At 37.9% G+C, this 18,790-nt stretch overlaps 1 protein-coding gene and 1 long non-coding RNA gene across 4 annotated transcripts in view; one reads left to right on the top strand and one right to left on the bottom strand.

Moving 5' to 3' along the window:
• Positions 1-18,790, top strand: part of LOC139984248 (uncharacterized) — a 65,306-nt gene that overhangs the window by 10,454 nt on the left and 36,062 nt on the right. For both annotated transcript variants that reach the window (XM_071998074.1, XM_071998075.1), the window contains exon 2: positions 1,724-3,938. In XM_071998074.1, coding sequence (XP_071854175.1) covers positions 1,724-3,820 — 2,097 coding nt within the window. In that variant the 3' untranslated portion in view covers positions 3,821-3,938. The remainder of the gene's footprint in view (positions 1-1,723; positions 3,939-18,790) is intronic.
• Positions 11,154-18,000, bottom strand: LOC139984251 (uncharacterized). Of its 2 annotated transcripts, XR_011798989.1 has the most exons (4): positions 17,615-18,000; positions 15,520-15,734; positions 14,799-14,851; positions 11,154-13,700 (listed from the first exon to the last, which is right to left on the bottom strand). It is a non-coding gene; the product is annotated as an uncharacterized lncRNA (long non-coding RNA). The 2 variants fall into 2 exon arrangements; XR_011798988.1 differs by lacking the exon at positions 17,615-18,000 and having other exon boundaries at positions 15,520-17,172.

Raw genomic sequence — 18,790 nt, 5'->3', positions numbered from 1 at the left:
TTCTCATGTCACAGGCATTGAGCTGTATAACAGTTTTGTTAGCTAGTGCCATTACTTAATATCATAGTGGAAGGCCTACCGTACATTTAACGACGAAAAGAGATGTCAGTAACATTAAAAACGATCTTTCAATTTCATTGTCCCCTCCAGCAACCACCACCCCCTGTTTTACCGTTCATTTGATACTACACTACAATCATCAAACGTTCACAGACATAATCATTACACTAGTTTGGATGGACAGAACTGTTAAGAATGTACAACAATATTTAAAAAAAATACAACCCAACCGTCAAATTCAAAATCCGTCAGCTGTTAAAAAAGTTGAAATTCAGTTTAAATTTATGTATGATTAAAAAACAAGACTTGCACACAAGTCCAAATAACAATAATAATGATAACTGTGTGTGTTGTTTTTTTTTTTTGGCCTCATTCACATTGTTAATTTTGGATTTTTGGTACGGGCTTTTTCTGCAACGCTGATCATAAAGTATTATTAAAGGATATTCCAAGGGTAAATATAGTTTTGAACAGTACAACATATCTTCCTTTCGTAATGTAAATTACAGTAGATAGTCAATTACTACAGGGCCAATCAACATCCACATAACACTACAGAAATCCGTTAGAAGGTTAAAGAAGGGTTATCTTCTGCTACAATTACAAACCCTTTTAAAGTATGTTACCGTACATCTCTGGAATACCCTTCAAGGCTTGATTGATGGTCTAGGCTAAATATTAATCTACTATTTTATTAATTTCAGTAACTAAACCAAAACATAAGAATTTTAACTTTACCCTCGCCATGGGATGACAATCAGCACGATATGTCATTGACATATTTTCAGTGTACTATAAACAACTTAGGTGTTGCATATATGAGGAACTGCCCTAGCTGTGCAATAGACTATATAGGCCAGTCACCTTTACTGACCAACTTCAGTTGTTTTAAAAGGTCATTTCTCCAAACTTAATAGTGACCAGTACATCCATTATAACCTGGACTGATAAGTGATGGCAGTATCTGTCAATGGTCTACAACATATCAAAATTAATTTTGTGCCTAAAGACATCATTAACAAGCTGTTTAGTCTACGTTCAGTTTTTGGTTCGATGATAATCGTAACCTTTCATTTCTGATGGCGTGTGTGTGTGTTTGTGACGCGCAGCTTGTAAACACGATAAAACACGAAGGTTGAGGCAACTTCATATTTGGTGTGTAGAAGGACCACATTGAGTACAAGAAGCCTATTGTTTTTGGTGGAGGTCAAAGGCCATTTGGGGTCAACATGGTTTAAAATTGTGAAAACCTTGTAAACATGATATTGCATTACGTTAGATTCATGAGGGAAACTGCTCATGTCACATCACCGAAACCACAATCAATACATTTTTGTATTGTGGCGTTTTTTTTAATATAAAAATAAATACCACGGAACAAGTAAAAAAAAAAAAGTTTGGTCCAACTCCCATCTTGGTATCCCGCTTAGTTCCTAAGAAACGCAACAAATGCACCAAACCTGTTTCCAAAGGTTATATTCCTTAAATGGCAGAAATCACCTACAGTAAAATAAATTATCAATATACTTAGGCTATACAGTAGCACTTGTCAGATGTATTAGATTTCCTATCTAACTGGTTGGATTTAGGGATTGAAGTCTTTATGTAAGATACCTAATTGTAGCGAAATAATTTACTTTTATTACCTCCCTCTTTATTACAGGAAAACATATTGGTGGCTGTGTTTCTGATTCAACTGTTGGCTTCTGGTGGATTCGCCAGCCCTTCTTGCAAGAATGAGTGTTTCTACGACAGACAGTATAGCATCGCTGACTGCAGTGAAGCAGAACTGGACCGATTACCGTCACATCACGGTTGTGTAGCAGCTCGTGTTCTCGACTTATCATTCAACGTGATAACCTCTCTACCGAACCATTCGTTTCTCCATTATCGCCACGTTGTGAATCTCGATATATCGTCCAACGCGATAACCGACGTTCAGCCTGGATCATTCTCAGGGTTAGGAAAGGTTGTCAGTATCGACTTGTCTCAGAATAATATCGCGATATTACCAGAGACGATATTTTACAGTGTTCAAGACACCATTGAACAAATTCACCTCGACAGGAACAATTTACTTACAATCAGTGAAGGTACGTTTTCTAACTTGACTAAACTTTCAGCTTTGTTTCTCGGACAGAATCGGTTGACGGATTTATCTCCAAATTTGTTCATGGACTTGTCTGCTCTTCTTCGCATTCACCTAAATTCAAATCAACTAACAAGCATTCCAAACGGATTATTAGAACCCCTGCATCATTTAAAGATTCTTGATTTAAGCAGTAACTCGATTGTAGAAGTTTCACCAAACTTGTTTGATATTGCATTATGCTCTGAAACCATAACTTTGGCCAATAACGGGTTACGGTCCATTCCACGACCTGCGAGAAATGCGTCGTTGGTGGGACTTCAAACACTAGATATTAGGAATAATCGAATATCTGACGCCACTAATATTACTTATTTCATTAATGGAACTGATAAGTTATTACTTGATGGTAACCCATTCAGTTGTGATTGCTCCTTCGATGATGTAAGGGAGTTGATACAGAGGGACGAGACGTCACGTGATGCTTGCACTTGGACATGTATACACCAAGTTACTTGGGAAACAGTCTTGGCTAAAGACCTAGCTCCCGAAGATACCATGTGTCCTGTAACAACAACGACGAAAAGACCTACGACCAAACCCACCGATGACGTCATGAAAACTGAGGTCAAACCTTCGAAGGGAAATCATGTACTTTGGGGGCAGGGAGAGAAAATGCAGTGGGAACAGATTCCCACGGTGTCACATAACTTTAATTTCACCCATCATACCTTCATATCAATGTTGGATGGTTGGGCTGTTCCCCTTGTTATTGTGGTTGTCTTCGTTTCTTTGTTTGTTTTGACATTTTTCACAGTTATTCTTGCCATCTGTCTCTGCCAAACAAACCAAAGAATTGAAAAACTGACAGAAGCAATCGTTCAATCCCGCAAGACCCCAACATCGATCAAGAAAGCCATCAGTCGAATAAAAGATTACAGCTCTCCGAGACGATCGAGTGATAATAAAACTGAGATGTCAGATGTCGAGACGCCACGTACAACTGGCAACAACAGAACATCAGGCGGCATGAAGGCTAAAAAATTGGTGGTAAACCTAACAGAAAACAACCTCAGTGAGAAAGAAAGTAAAATCGATAAAAGTTTTCAAACCAAGAGTCCACCCACAGAGGGTACAAATGGATGTAGAAAGAGGACCCCAAATAAGGAAAGCAAGAACACAGGATACCCACATTCTGAAGCCAAGAGTCCATCTAAAATTGGTGCAAATGGGATTCGCAAGAGGACACCAAATAAGGAAAGTAAGAACACAGGATACCAAAATTCTGAAGCCAAGAGTCCATCTAACATTGGTGCAAATGGGCTTCGCAAGAGGAAACCGCAAAATAAGAACAACAAAGAAATCGAAAACAACTCTTCTTCTGAAAAACCCCGGAAGAAGCTCGTCTTCGGTGGTGGCGCTGATAGGGACAAAGAGAACGGCAATGCTGAGCATTCAGGTGAAATTGATGGTTTGGTTCACATCACTGAAAATAAACTGCATGATGATGAAAATTATACGCGGGAAAATGAGCTTAATGAAAATTTTGTCAAAAGTCCACCATCCGTACAACATAAGGTAACTTCCACAGAAAGGGTTAAAACTACAACGGTTGAAGTTTTGATGGGTGATTCCACTGATAATTCAGACCAAACCAGTTCAAATTGCTGACAAGGAAACGTTAACTGCTCTGAATATAATACGTACAGTCGGGTCGTCAGGAGTTGCTTTGAAAGTGAAAGTACAGTTTGAAAAAAATTGTCTCAACTGGTCGCAACTGCTTATAAAGGTGTTAATAGGAAGGCTGTTCCACCTTTTTGAACCCAATTTGTTATAAATCGTGAACCGTTCTTAATCGAATCAATAATACCCAGTCGAAGTGATTTTGTACACTTTGAAAGACAAGACTTGCCACAGTTGTTTTAAATACTGAAATTTTGAATACTAATTTCCATTCAGATTTTATTTTGGAGAAATGCAGCGGAAGGTTTGGTACTTGGAAATTTATCACCATTTTTCAAAATAACAGCAGAAAGTCGAGATGGCTTGGTGTGAACTAAAACTGACAACTGCAAAAAAGAAATTCACCATATTTCAAAATCCTCATGTTGCTAAACGTTTTAGGAAATACTTTACTTTAAAGCGATTTTACAGCTTCGGATTAGTCCGACAAAGATTTGGAGTATGGTTAAACTTGTAGAATCAGGTATCAAATGGAGGCGGGGTTCGGTGGCATTCACATGAAGTTTATGGATGAAACAAGATCATATATATTGGTGACCAATTTTGATCTTTCTAGCATATCCAGAGATGGATCGGGAGGGAAAGATTTGATAATATTTTATACTTAATGTAAGAAGACTTCACCATACAGCTGATTAAAGTGCCAATTAATTTTTTGAATAAAGTCGTGTGTAACGTACAGTACATTCAATAAAATTCTAATAGTAACATTAAACTCTTTCCTTTAAATTTTTGCAAATTGCTTTCATGCATTGGCTTTGTATGTATATATCCAAGTGATTTACTTTCATCGCAGCTTAATACTCTCGCATTTCTTTTTGTTTTTAAACAGTGATTAGTTATGCTAATTTGCAACAGAATACTCTTACAGGTAAATATACAACGAAGATAGCCCAGCATCGAATTGGTTATATAGGGCTGGTTAGTACAGTTGGTAGAACACTGGACTAGTATTCATGAGATCTTTGGCTCGAATCACGTAATAGCCTAGAATTTATTTGCCCATTCAAAATGTCATTTGTAATGTCATTTGTAAGGAATTACTGTTGTTAAATAAGCTATTTATATCAAGATTTTGCAGACTTGTACTACAAAAAATCCGAGAAAATAAAAATTCAAACACATATTTTCTTTTATCATGTTGTTTTTTGTATAGGATATTTCAAAATGAAAAATTCTCTCTTCATTTTCTGCAAGTTCAAGAGCGCAGTCTTTTCGCGTTGAAATGCATGTAACGCATTATTTTCTGCAGTATATATGATCAAAATTCAGAATTAAAGTTCCATTCACCTCTCCTGAATGCGTTACCTTCCATAGCTATCTCACATTTCCCGAACCACCCCTTAAAGTATCAATACCTGTTTGCTGATGAATTTCGGAAACAAACTTCCGAAGTAGATTCAATGTTTGTTATTCTAAATACACTCTGATCAGTTGGGTTTTATGGAGAAAAGGTGTCACAATCGAAAGAAAGAAATTTATTTTCTGTTGCCCTTATGGCTCGAACGATTTACCGTAAAATCACTGCGACCGTCCATGTCAGAATGTTCATTACACAAATGTATAAGCAAAATAGTCTACACATGGGACCCGATCAATATTTTAACGCAGTCATATACTCGTATCGTCTACTTTTTACAATTCCACGGAGGAAACGTCTGAAGATATCTGTCTATTCATTGTAATGGAAGGAAATGACATAATTTTGCAAGCTACATCGGTGAAACCGAGAGAAAGATTCTATTCAAGAGAAGGGACCTCAGATATGCTAGCCACGAAAGTGAAGCTAGCCACGAAAGTGAAGGTCGTAAACAAAACAGAGATTTGATTGGCGCATGATCTGTTACTGTTAGGCGGTGCTTGCAAATTTTGATTGAAGGTTGTGGTATCTATACGGACTTCTTAAAAAATCTGGTGAATTTTTTTCAGCTCAAGATTTTTAACGACTGATAACTCCATAAAAAAAATAATGAATATTGACGTGAAAATTGCATAGAACGGTGTCAATTTCCCTGAGCTTTTAGTGCGGTAAGCTAGAAAAGTCGAAGTTTACATTTGGCAAACACAGTACTGAGACTTAAACATGTAATCCGTATCATAACCGAAGACTTCAAGCTTGTTTTTCATCTAAGAGCAATCAACGGATTCCCATCTGAAATGACTTTCTAAAATTGAAAAGATTTCAAATTTGAGTTAAAATGTTAAATTGGAAGCCACCCGACGTGTAGGTTGTCAAACATTAGCCTTTGCGGGTTTCTCCCACATTTGTGGTCGCTTAAGCGTCGTAAAAACAACTGCTGATTGTTATTCTTATTATCTATAGTAACTATCAGTATGTCAATTATTCTTTAAATTCAAATCAAATGAAAGCAACTGTGAGTGCTTTCAGTACATTTTACCGTTTGAAGTAACTATATATGTCAAGTATCGTTAAATTGTCTCAGTGATGGAAAGTAATACCTGCTTAGTCCTATAGTATTGCATAAGCAAACAATGGAGGCTCACTATACTAGCTCGCATGTATGCCATACTACTTCCAGGGAGTTGTTCCATAACAAATCCCTGCTACGTATATTAGCTAGCTTAGGCCTACCTACTGTAGGTGTATAGGACTAGGCTACGTACATCACACTTTATATTATAATGTGTGGCATATACAACTACGCAGCTAGTTGCATTGTATTACTATTACTAATTACAGAGGTAGGCCTACCGTACAGTTAAAGAGATACCAGGTGCGTATCCAGGGGGGGCGTTGGGGGCGCGCGCCCCCCGGGTAAGGAAAAGAGGAGAGAAAAAAAGAGAAGACAAAAGGGAAAAAGAGGGAGAAAAAAAGGAGGAGAGGAAGGAAGGGAAAAGAAAAAGAAGAAAGAGAGAAAAAGGAGAAAAGGAGGAAGTAGAAGATAAACGCCAAGACCTCGGGAAGAGAAAGAGGAACAGTCATAATTACAGCACTGATCCCTATTATATACACAGGGTAGCCAGTGACAGATCGAAGATTACAGAGGGGACGTGCGCCTCACCCTACCCCTTACACCGACAACTCCAGTTTTAGCTCATACCAGCATGCTGGTGTGAGCTATTGTTACAGTGCGGCGTCTATCACTCTATCTGTCAACAATTGGTAAAACCGCTCCCACTCACACAGTATTTAATGGAATTTCATGAAACTTGGACACAAGGACCATTGGGTATAGGGCCATTAGAGATGGTCCGAAATTTGGGGTCAATGGTCACCTGTGGGCCGTAATGGGCCATTTTGTGGAAATACGCAAAATGCTTCTTCTCCTACAGATTCCATGGTACAATGTTGAGGGTTTGTCACGATAGTACTATGGAAGTTTTACCCTCAGGGTGTTCATGAATTTTGAGATCAAAGATCAACTAGGGGTCTTTTGTGGCCCGGGCCGCCGCCCTATATTTTCAAATTGCTCCTGTTCGTACAGTGTATGGCCAGTTATAATGAAACTTGGTCACAACGTTTCTCGGGATGAGGGTTATGAGGGGTGTTCGGAAAATTGAGGTCAAATGTCATTTAGGGGGTCATTAGGGGTCATTCTTTGTAATATTTTCAAATATCTCAATCTCCTCAAGATTTTGATGGATCATATTCAAAGTTGAACTGATGATTGTTGAATTGTGAATGAATAAGATGATGCCTAATAATGTTTGGTCAAAAGTTAATTAATAACAATTAATCCCCATTTTTAAAAAAAAATCTGAGCCTTCACCTTTTGCCAAAGCTCCTTTAATTTGTCTCCCAGTCTCTGCAGTGTTTGTTTACATTTGTGGTTAAGCTCTGCAGAGGATGTTAGTGGAATTAAAGCAGGACTGGGAGTTGTTATTAACTGTTGAACTGTAAGCATGAGAGCCCTATAGCCAATCAGCACTTGCCGATTCTTAGAAGTCTTTGAGCCTGATGTATGTAGGCAGCCAGCCAAAATTTTGGCAAGGAGTGCTTCAGTATGGAACGTGAAAAGGGCAACCATATTTCGTTGTCTAAACTAAGTTTGTTGCAGTCTAAACTAAAGTTGTTGCTGCTGTTTTACCACGTTGTTGCTCAAACTCACGTTGTTATTTTAACTTCCGTTGTCTAAACATACGTCGTTGTCTAAACTTACGTTGTTGCTATCGGCGCTGTTCAAAATTGCTCAACCGCGTATTGTAAACCAGAATGCAAAATGCATTGAGGTTTCGATGACTTCAGTACACTAGAAAGGTGTTAGTATAAGCAGAACTAGCTGTTACTATAGAAATGGCCCGAACCACCATTTTGATACATTAAATAAACACAGGTCAGTCTATTGTTCGTGGCTATACACACCTGCACCAAAAACAATAGGGGTCTTGGAGGTCCAAGTCCATTTGGAGTCACCAAACGCAAACTTGTGGAAACCTTGTTTCATAAGCTACCGTATCTCCCACAGCCAGCCTATCAGATAACATGCGCGTTTGTACAACTGATACGAATAGGAGGCTGCACGGTAAACAACTTTTAAAATGTTATACTTATCAATGTTATACAAATCAAGTACAACGTCGAGTGTCTAGACAAAGTACCAGCATAAAAATACTGCACTTTTAAACTGATTTCATTGAGCCCCTCCAACAATGTGTAGAGATAATCTGGGAATGTCGGTAATCAAGTAAAACGAGTGTCGAGACAAAATGCCAGCATAAAATACTGTTCTTAAAATTGAATTATTGAACTATTACATGATGTCTGGATATGTTGTGAATGTCGGCAATCAAGTAAAACGAATGACAGTAATATTACTAAAGACAAATGTTTTCGTCCCGATCGAACACCAATTGCGTTTATTATATGACCTATACTTTTACTAGTGTTTATAGTTGAGAAGATGCGATCTTATCGCTGCCTGTACTTTGTGAATGCTCTTTCTTGAAGTGATATTCTTCACGAGAAATGTGAATTTTCAAATTCTGAACAAATAATGGGCTTTAAACTTTGAAAAGTGGGGCTTTCGGATATTGTGGGCCGTGACGTAGAATCACCTATACAAAAGCAATGATCCACAGGACATGCAATGAGGTCGAACATGATGTGTGACCGGTTACAATCTTCAAAAAGGTTATGGATGAAAAAAAAAATATTGGGAAATACTTTGTTCTCAGGCAAAAGTGTACATTTGGTTGGTCATTTTCAAGCCCGAGAAGTGCCATTTCCGGTGATCTAGGGGGTATCAAAACCTGAAATTTTCTTGTACGCTCCGCGCCAACCGATGGTGGCGCTCCGCTTAGATAGTAATTCGCGCCCCCCGGGTTAGAAAATCCTGGATACGCCCCTGGATACAGTAACATTATAAACGATTTGTGAATGAAAGATCTTGTCCGTGAAACTACACGCGCGCCTGGAATGTTTCGCGAAATGTAAATAACCAGCCGCGGTGATTTACCATAGTCAGGGGCGTATCCAGGATTTTCTAATCCGGGGGGCGCCAATTACTATCTAAGCGGTTGGCGCGCAGCGTACAAGAAAATTTCTGGTTTTGATACCCCCCAGATCACCGGAAATGGCACATCTCGGGCTTGAAATGAGCAACCAGATGTACACATTTTAGCCTGAGAACCAAGCAAGGGCGGCGGAACCGGGGGGCACAGGGTGCACGTGCCCCCCCCCCACTTTTCCTCAGGGTTAAAAATGTGCCCTTTTCTACATAAAAATTTAGGTGTCTCAAGTTAGCAAGAGGCCAGGGAACCAGAATGAACACTCAGGAAGGGCCGTTTCCTGCCATCTGAGGGGTTTGTAAAACCAAAATTTTGCTCGTACGCTCCGCGCCAACCGATGGTGGCGCTCCGCTTAGATAGTCGTTCATACAACTTTGCAAATCCTGGCTACGCCCCTGACTTTTAATGAATTTATGTGGGTCAATCTCAAAGCTATTTCGAATGGAAACAATTTGTTAAGATATTAACAAGAAATAGACTCTAATTCGGAAGATTCCTACGTTAGCAACTAGCATGATTTCACCTCATTTGTCTCAATAGAAAACTTGTTCCTTGTTTCCCAATTTGCACATTGGGTATTGCAGTGCTAGTGTGCATATTTTCCTTGAGGGGGGGGGGCGTTGATGGAGTGGTGTGTATACGCAAATAAGATAATACAATAAGAGTTATAAAGGGTACTAAATATCAGGCTACATCAGTCCAATCGAATTTATGACCCCTCCCCCCCTCCTCCCTTAAAAAAGAAAACAAAAAAGAAAGAAGATATGACATCATGGTACTGGGTATATTTGCCTGCACAGATGGGTTGTGGTTGAGTACCATTCTTGCGATATATATGTGTTCTTGTTACTACTCATGCCAGCTATGGTCATGCAACTTCCACTGAACATTTTCAGGTCAATACCATATTTGTCAATACTGACAAAACTATTCCGTGTTCATTTCCGACCTTTTTCGATGCAACCATTGGCCACCACATACAGTTTGGGTGCTGAAGAATTTTCCGGGGGTATTCAACTATCATATCAGAAACGATGGAATGAACATGATAGGAACCCTGACAGAAACTTTTCCCTAAGTAACAGTGCTTAGGTCAGTAACGTGTTAATCATTGAGGTAGCAAGTCCCTGTCAAATGTGACTCGATACTATGATACTTCATTTGATTAACCCGCAGTGTGGTGACGACGGTTTGGCTGCCAGTTAAGTTAGTTAACCAACATCTTCCAATTTTATTGTTGTAATCGAAGTTTTGAGTCGACTTCTTCAACAGTACTATATCGATACTTTCAGTATTCCTGTTGATTCAAGTCTTTGGTATGACCTTAATGTGCCATATTGTTCTTTTTTTTCTAGCTAGGTGACCATATTTGAAAATCTACCATATTTGGGATCAATGCAACATAAGAAATAGTGTTCTTAGGAATGGCAAGACTTGTATCGAAGCAGCCACATGATTTTGCTATAGGTTACAATATTCTCACTACTGAGTTAATAAAGATCAGAAATGGTGAACACATTGGCATCCATAGTGTAGAGAGCCCATATCTCATAGGCTTACTTCACAGAATCAAATAGAATATCATATTAGACATGTATTGGTTATCACAAGAACTACACAAGTAAAGTGCTTGATGCCAAAATCTCCTATTGGGGCTGATTTATTACCATACATTGCAAGATATCTGTGAGCCACATAATTGTTTCTGATTTTTTTTTTTTTTGTGGTACCAGAGACTAGGTGAAGTCCATTCTTTAAAGGTCATCTGATGTAAAGTTGCCGGATTGGTACTTCAAGTCAATTTTCATACTCTCTGCTTTGCTGCAGAGTTACATTTTCTTAACACAAGACTCACACAGAAAGAAGAAACAGAAAACAAGTATTGATGAAAGTTTAACAGATTCTTATAAGGAATACATAAAAAAGGTGATTGTTTTATTGCATCATTATGATGTACAGCTTAACTATCTCAAATGATTCATGGTAACCTTACATATGTTGTGTTCATGTAGGAAGTAGAAACCTCTCTATAGTAAGCTTTGAATCTATTTCTTGAAATAAACCTAACGTGATACTCATGTGATATCAACTTAGTAGATGTTAACTCCCAACACTATACTGATTAGATGTATGTAGTCCCAAATAGCACCTTGAAGTCATACTTAACCAGGACATTCAAGTGAAGATGGGCCGCAGACTCCATTCTAGCAAATGGCCACATCTATATATGCAACCCAAACAGAAATATTGCAATTGAAAATGGAAAAGCTTATTCAATGCTGAGGAATTTTCACAACACTGTAGCAAAATAAACCAGAAAGCCAGTTGGCTTATTGTCGTTCCTTGCCAATTGAGATTATAATCCCAAGCTTTCGTCATTGTTGATTAAATTGATCAGCAAGGTTCTTTCACTGACTGTGGACCTACCTACTAAATATGTTAACTTACCATGTTTACAAGCTACTTTTAGCAAAAATCAACTCAAGCCCTGCCCCCTAATAACTGTGCATAATATCACATTGAAGATACATTATCATGTACCTGCTATCTACCAACACCTCCACACAAAGTATGATTCATTCTGAAAATGTTTACAATTGACCCTGTGACCTTGTTAATATTCTTCAGATGAGCACCAAAATCCCTAGAGCTCTTCTACTCACTATGGCGCATATATGTACCAAGTATGACCTCAATCCAACTTGTCGTTGTTCAGTTACCGTGTTTACAAGCTATTTTAGTGAAAATCAACTTAAGCTCCACCCCTAATAAATATGCATAATGTCAACTTAAACATATATCACCATGTACCAGTTATTTACCAACATATTACCAAATTTAAATAAATTCTGACTTTTGGTTGTGGAGTTATTAGCATTTGAAGATTTTTACGTTTGACCCTGTGACCTCATTATTATTCATGAGATTAGCCCAAAAAATATGGGTTCATCTACTCACTATGGGCCACCCACCCACTAAGTATGGTAATGATCGGTCATTCCCTTGTTGAGTAATCGTGCATACACACTTTTCATACCAAAATATTGCTAAGCCGCCCCCTCATAAATATGCATGATATCAATTGCACAAAACATCAGTGTGTGAAGACTATCTACCAATATCATCATACCAAGTTTGACGAAATTCCGACTAATAGTAGCCAAGTTATTGCACTTTGGAGTTTTTCACGTTTGACCCTGTGACCTCATTAATATTTATGATTAGGCACCAAAATCAATAGGTTTCATGTAGTCACTGTGGGCCACCAAGTATGGTAATGACCGGTCATTCCCTTGTTGAGTTATCATGCAAGCTAAAGCGTCTCACACACACGCACACACGCACGCCAACCTAAATACATAGGTTCCTTTGCTTCAGCAACGAACCAAAAATGTGTAAAATATGTCAACCTATTAAATGTATGTGCTTAATGATATGTTATATCACACTAGTTATTTTTGACTGGCATTTTTTTTTGTGGATCAGAGGGTATGACATGATACTACTGTACACTCTAATACTGTCATATGAAATGAGCCCTTTAATACCATGGTAGTCTGGTTAAAGGGAGGATTTCAAATGAGCTGCTCCAGTCAGTGTGACTTATTAGTAATGTACAATATGTAGTGATTTTGCCATGAGGTTGTTCGGTCAGCACAGAAAGTTTGGAAGACTAAATACATTAATTAAGTAAGCAATGGAACATGCTCGTACACATGCAAGTGCTTTTATAAATGTGTTTAGCTGTACAATGAAAGAGGAGTGGAACAACATTTCCATGCAATGGTTAACTGATTTCTAGTATCTAGTACATTTTGATAAACTTAGCAAAGAGTAAACCATAACCAATCACCACTTGAGTTCATTTACATCAGCTGTAAATACTGTCACTTCAACTAGCTTTGTATATAAATGTGCTTATTGCAAACAGTTGAAAGAATCCTATTCCTGGTCTGCTGAATTATGATATAATTTACTGTGGTTGAAAACTTAATGTAACATATATATGTTGCAGAGATGAATATCTTGTCCTATGTTAATGTCCAACATTTCATTCAGTCAAGCTAACATGCTATCAAAACAATATTGGAACATTGCTGTAACATGCATTATTAAGAACAAAATGTGAATCACTCATTCTCCTACTGAAACACAACGATAATGTTGTGTGAAGTTAACCGACTGTAATTGACCCAAATCACTTCATCTTGGCTGCCTTTTAAACTCACTGTCATGATTTTGGCGACAGGGAATAGCACAACAGCACATATATGTCTCCAACAGAAGTCACTTCAAGAAGTTAGATCCTGGTATATTGGTTGCAGGATCCTAAAGACAGCTGTGCAATAAGGAAAACAGATACATGCATACAATGTAAATGAAGGTAAGCTATATTCATAAAAACAGTATATATATGTATAAACCAGAATGCCAAAATGCATTGTGGTGTGGATAAAGTACTATGAGTAAATTTTGTATGAATGGGACATACTGACGTACTTGCTTTAAGTAATACAGCAAGAAGCCAGGAGTACTCCTCGTGACATATTGTATATTCACAATGACAGCTGTGACATAAAATGAATACTGATAGCCTACTTGTACTCACTGTGATACATGAGCATACTAAATATAAGATCTCCCCAAGCTTAAGTTCCTAATCTTGAGATATCCAGCTTATAACCTTGTCACAATTTGATCCTGTTGACCCAAAATGACCTTTGACCTCCACCACAACTAATATGGTCCTTAGTACTCAATGTGGAACACGAACATATCTAATTTCAGATCTATCCAAGCTTCTCTACTTGAGATATCATGTTTACAAAGGTTTTTACAATTTAAACCTGTTGACCTCAAATGACCTTTGACCTCCACCAACAACAATAGCATTCTTGTTCTTAATGTGGTACACATACTTACCAAATATGAGATTCTTGAGATATCGTGTTTACAAGCTAGGTGCCACATCACACATGCACACACGCACCCACCCACGTCATCATGAACGCAAAGGATTATGATTTCATCAAAACCAATTCTTTTGTCAAAATTCTTCAAATACAAGGGAAAATTAATAAGATTATGTATCATTGGGCCCATCCCTGAATAAGTAAAGCAGCATGCTGCTTTACTGGTTTTGGTAATTATATCAAATGTTAGGCCCACTTAATGATTAAGAAATAGTAAATGCTTCTCAACTGGAAGGCTTTGAGAACAAAATCTTCCAATTACCTACTATGCTTTGACAATTGGTCAAAATCCATCGATAATACGTATAGATCAGACTCTGCCATATCAAATAGTTATCTTGTACACATCTTCAAACATTTGTAGGAGTTTTTATAGTGTTTCTTTCAAAGGTCAGGTACATATGGTATTGCAAAGGTGGATAATTCTTTTTGTTACAGTGTCAGATTATTATAGAGTATCATACCTTCATGCTCACTGATTTGGGGTGGGTTGACTTTTTGCTACTCTTCATTTCTTCTGTAAGAAAAAGACATTACTTGAGAGGAAAATTATTCCTTTCAGTGTCCAAAGTAAAACAAAGTGTTTTCATGTCTTGAAATCCTGTAAGATATGCATAATATACTAGTATGTTCGCGAATATCCATTAAAGTACCATCTTACATCATTAGATTTATCATTGGTGTTTAGTTTCTTTACAAACCCATCAATGAGTAGAAATGTACTACATTCAATGCTGGAGTACACAAAAGAAAAGCTGTAAATGTGTAACAAAGCGGATTTCTTTTCATTAGTTGTCAGCGAAGATACACGTGCAACAGGGTGTTAGAACCAGCGGCATATCCCTCACCCCCTTACCTTTTCTAAAAAATGTTAAAACTTTCCTTTTGAAAATGAAAAGCCCTCCGTTAGAATTTGTATCTATTCCCTACTGAAAAAAGTAAAGTAGACAGAGTCTTCTAATTATCTCGCTGCCTCAGCTGTTGTTTGAAACATTAATCATGAGCGGTTAGTTTTACGATGCTAAAGCGAACACAAATATGGGAGAAACCCGCCAGGGCTTATGGATTACAACTTACACGTCTGGTGGCTTCCAATTCAACATTTTAACTCAAATTTGGAATCTTCAATTTAGAAAGTCATTTCAGATGGGAAAACCGTAGATTGCTGTTGGATGAAAAACCCACCTTACTATGACCCGGCCGGGTATCGAACCTGGAACCTCCCGATTGCTAAGCCTCATTGCTTCAAATGCCACCGCCTTTATCCATTCGGCCACAGCAATGTTTGCTATATGGTACTCCAAAGAAGCTCTTCTGGTCTAACAGCTCAAAACAGTGGCAAAAGAAGCAGATATGGTCCGCCATGAATACCAGTCAAGGAGTGGCATGCCAACGATCCCCTTTCCCCCAAAAAAAGCAAATTTAAGTAAGAATGGGTTATTCCAAAACATATCGTAAGGATTATTACTTTTCCTTTAATTTATAAAGTTAGAAAGGCACAAACTTTTAAATGAGAGCACTCTATAATCTACAGAACTGTTTCTCTGAACTTTTCTAACTGCACATATACAAACATGGCCTAAGATGCATACCTTCATTCCAGGTTTTGCAACCTTTGCTAACCTCCATCTGTCTTTGACCCACACCTAATGCCAATACAGGATATTTTACTTCCAGTATAGCAAGACACATGCCACATATAAAAGCAGTTAACATTAATTGTGATGAGAGAAGTAGCTCACATACAACTTTCCATTTTCCAATGACCTTGAACACTGACCAACAACAATGGAATTATTCTAAGTGTCATGATAAGTTCCAGATGCATGTCTCACATAAACCATATGTTGATGCATGTTTTACCTTACAGTCATGCAATGGTGAGAACATCTAAGACCCAAAGGCTCAATAAATGTAATGATTTCTTCTCAAAAAACATATATGAAGACAAGAACTGCAATCTGCACATAAAAATATGCACAACTGCCATATGGCACACTGCACACTAGCCCAGACAGCTGATTGATAAGAAAAGGATTTTGTGAATATCAGGAATTGCGTCATTACATTCACAAATGTAGCCAGGCTCCAGGCTAAGCCTACAGTAAATATACTGTAGCTAGACTAGGTAGTAGGACCATATGCTGTATAGTCGCCTAAGTAGTAGGCTTATATCAGTTGTAAGGCAGGGTATTTTGTGAACTGAGAACCTTACACAAGATTATTCGATCTGCCGAGGGTTACGTCCAAATTTGTAGCGATTATACAGGAACAGTTCATGAGAGGAGTTGGATACTTTTCTTCTTGTGATAAACTTAATTGTCATGTTCAGATTCCAAATTGAGAGCAATAGATGGGATAAAACGGTTAAACAATAATAAGTTATGAGAACTCAAACAATAATACGTCCTTACACTTGGACGAAGACTAACTGAACTACTGACTAACTGATATAGGATTAGGCTATAATTAAGCCCTAAGTTTAGTGTCAGCAACTTGAAATTTACTTTTCTGAATGCATGCACTAGTCCTGTTCCCATTTTTATTTTGTAATCGTTTGTTTCTTGTGCATGAATGTTGTCATGAAATGGACTGTCGTGCATGAATGTGACTGCCTGGATCAGATCCGCTGTGCAGGGTTGGGAATATGCCTCTACTATTACTAGGCATTGTACAACTGGGCACCTTCAAAGTTTTTACATCGGTAAAGCATACCAAGCTTGGGTCAACGTAGAACACTTTATCATTATTGTCTAAGATACATCTATAGCCCTAGGACTATGCCGAGCCTAAGTTTTAGCTGGCTAGTGACAATGCATAGCCTTAACACTGGTAAGGCATAGGCCTAGGCCCCCTATTGTTTAGTTCACAATGTGCTGTCAATAGGCTGAAAGCCTAGTACTAAGGCCGTGGCTATTCTTACAACGAGTCGTAACAATTATTTATAAACTATCCTTATGACAAAGGCAAATTAAAGCGCAGTAGAGTAAATAAAGCAACTGCGCATGTAGTAGGGGTAACCCTAACCCTAAACATAACCCTAAACCTCAATCCTAACCCTTACCCTAACCCTAACCGGAAATTATTGTTACTCCTCGTCGTAAAAATAGTACTCCTGGTCATGAAAATAGCAACTGCGCATGCGTAGTCGGGAATTATTCTTACAACTAGTCGTAACAATAGCCACTTTGTAGTACTAGTACTGAACTTACGCAGAAGGATTTACGTACAGCCGCAAAAAAAAAACGATATTTCTAATAGAAATAACAATATACATTACGTCATAGTTTATATCAATTACTCATCCATGGCTTCATCTCGATTGATCACAGGGACAGAAGTACTATTTAAGATTGACAATTGTTCGTGAACTTTCAACAACTTTCCGCCAATCACAGTGTGCAGACATGGACATAGATGCCGCGTATGTTTGCAACATAGAACTTAATTTACGGAGAAGACACATCCAGAGTCAGGCGGAGCATTCATTTAACGTTAGTGGAACTCTATCTGTATTCTGTACGGCAATGTACTGGAGTGTATTAGCAAATATTTGCTATAAAATGATTGAAACCCGAATGAAAGTTGTACATAAATATCCACAACCGAATCGAGATACGGCTGTGTACACGGAGGTAATATATACTGCTCTGCTTATAATGCCTTCACTTTTTCTGTACCTCACATTGCCCTTCTCGCTAAATATAATTCTATGAGGAACAGGGTTTGTTTTTACTAACCTTGAATGAACAGCCGTTTCAAATACAAGCACAAATAAAGGAATGAGTCGGTCAGCAGATTAATAACGGCATGACGTCTCAAAACTATATCGATAATAATTACGATGAAATGCCAGAGAATACCATGCCCATTGTAGGGGGAGGGGATTTGGATAATTCATAAAGCTTCCGATTTAATTTCGGAGTTTTGATTTCCAGTTTGCCAAAATTTGGTATACCGATGATATTTCATACATTTGATTTATCCTGTGGGATGCTCAACCTTACTGAAAATAAATGAAACATTTGTGACAATTCGTGTGATTCAGTTTTAAAATTTTGCGGGACATATTTTAATTGGTGATGTGTTCGACAATATTTGTTACACCTTTTCTCTGTTTGCGTACTCTCTGTTTATTGGTCTAATGAAAGTTTACGTGTTTGTTCTTTTGCGGTTCTCAAATATGGGTGGATAATGAATGAATATATTAAGACAAATTAAATACATTTATATATTCCGTTGATGCACGAACCATGATATTATAATAACATACGTAATAACTCTTGTTAGCTCAATCCATGTTTTGAATATTTCTGTACATACTTGAACGCTATTACTAGACCAATATTCCACACACAAAAAAAAGTGTCATTTTGGCCGTGCGGGTGCATTTTGAGTTAGTCACAGTGAATCGTGACTTATTCCAAATTCTATAATATTCTGGCTAATCTTCAGC

Source organism: Apostichopus japonicus, chromosome 17, assembly GCF_037975245.1.
Source record: "Apostichopus japonicus isolate 1M-3 chromosome 17, ASM3797524v1, whole genome shotgun sequence".
In the NCBI taxonomy this organism is placed as follows: Eukaryota; Metazoa; Echinodermata; class Holothuroidea; order Aspidochirotida; family Stichopodidae; genus Apostichopus; species Apostichopus japonicus.
The sequence above is the reverse complement of the archived record's forward strand: the minus strand, read 5'-3'. Positions and strand labels throughout refer to the sequence as shown.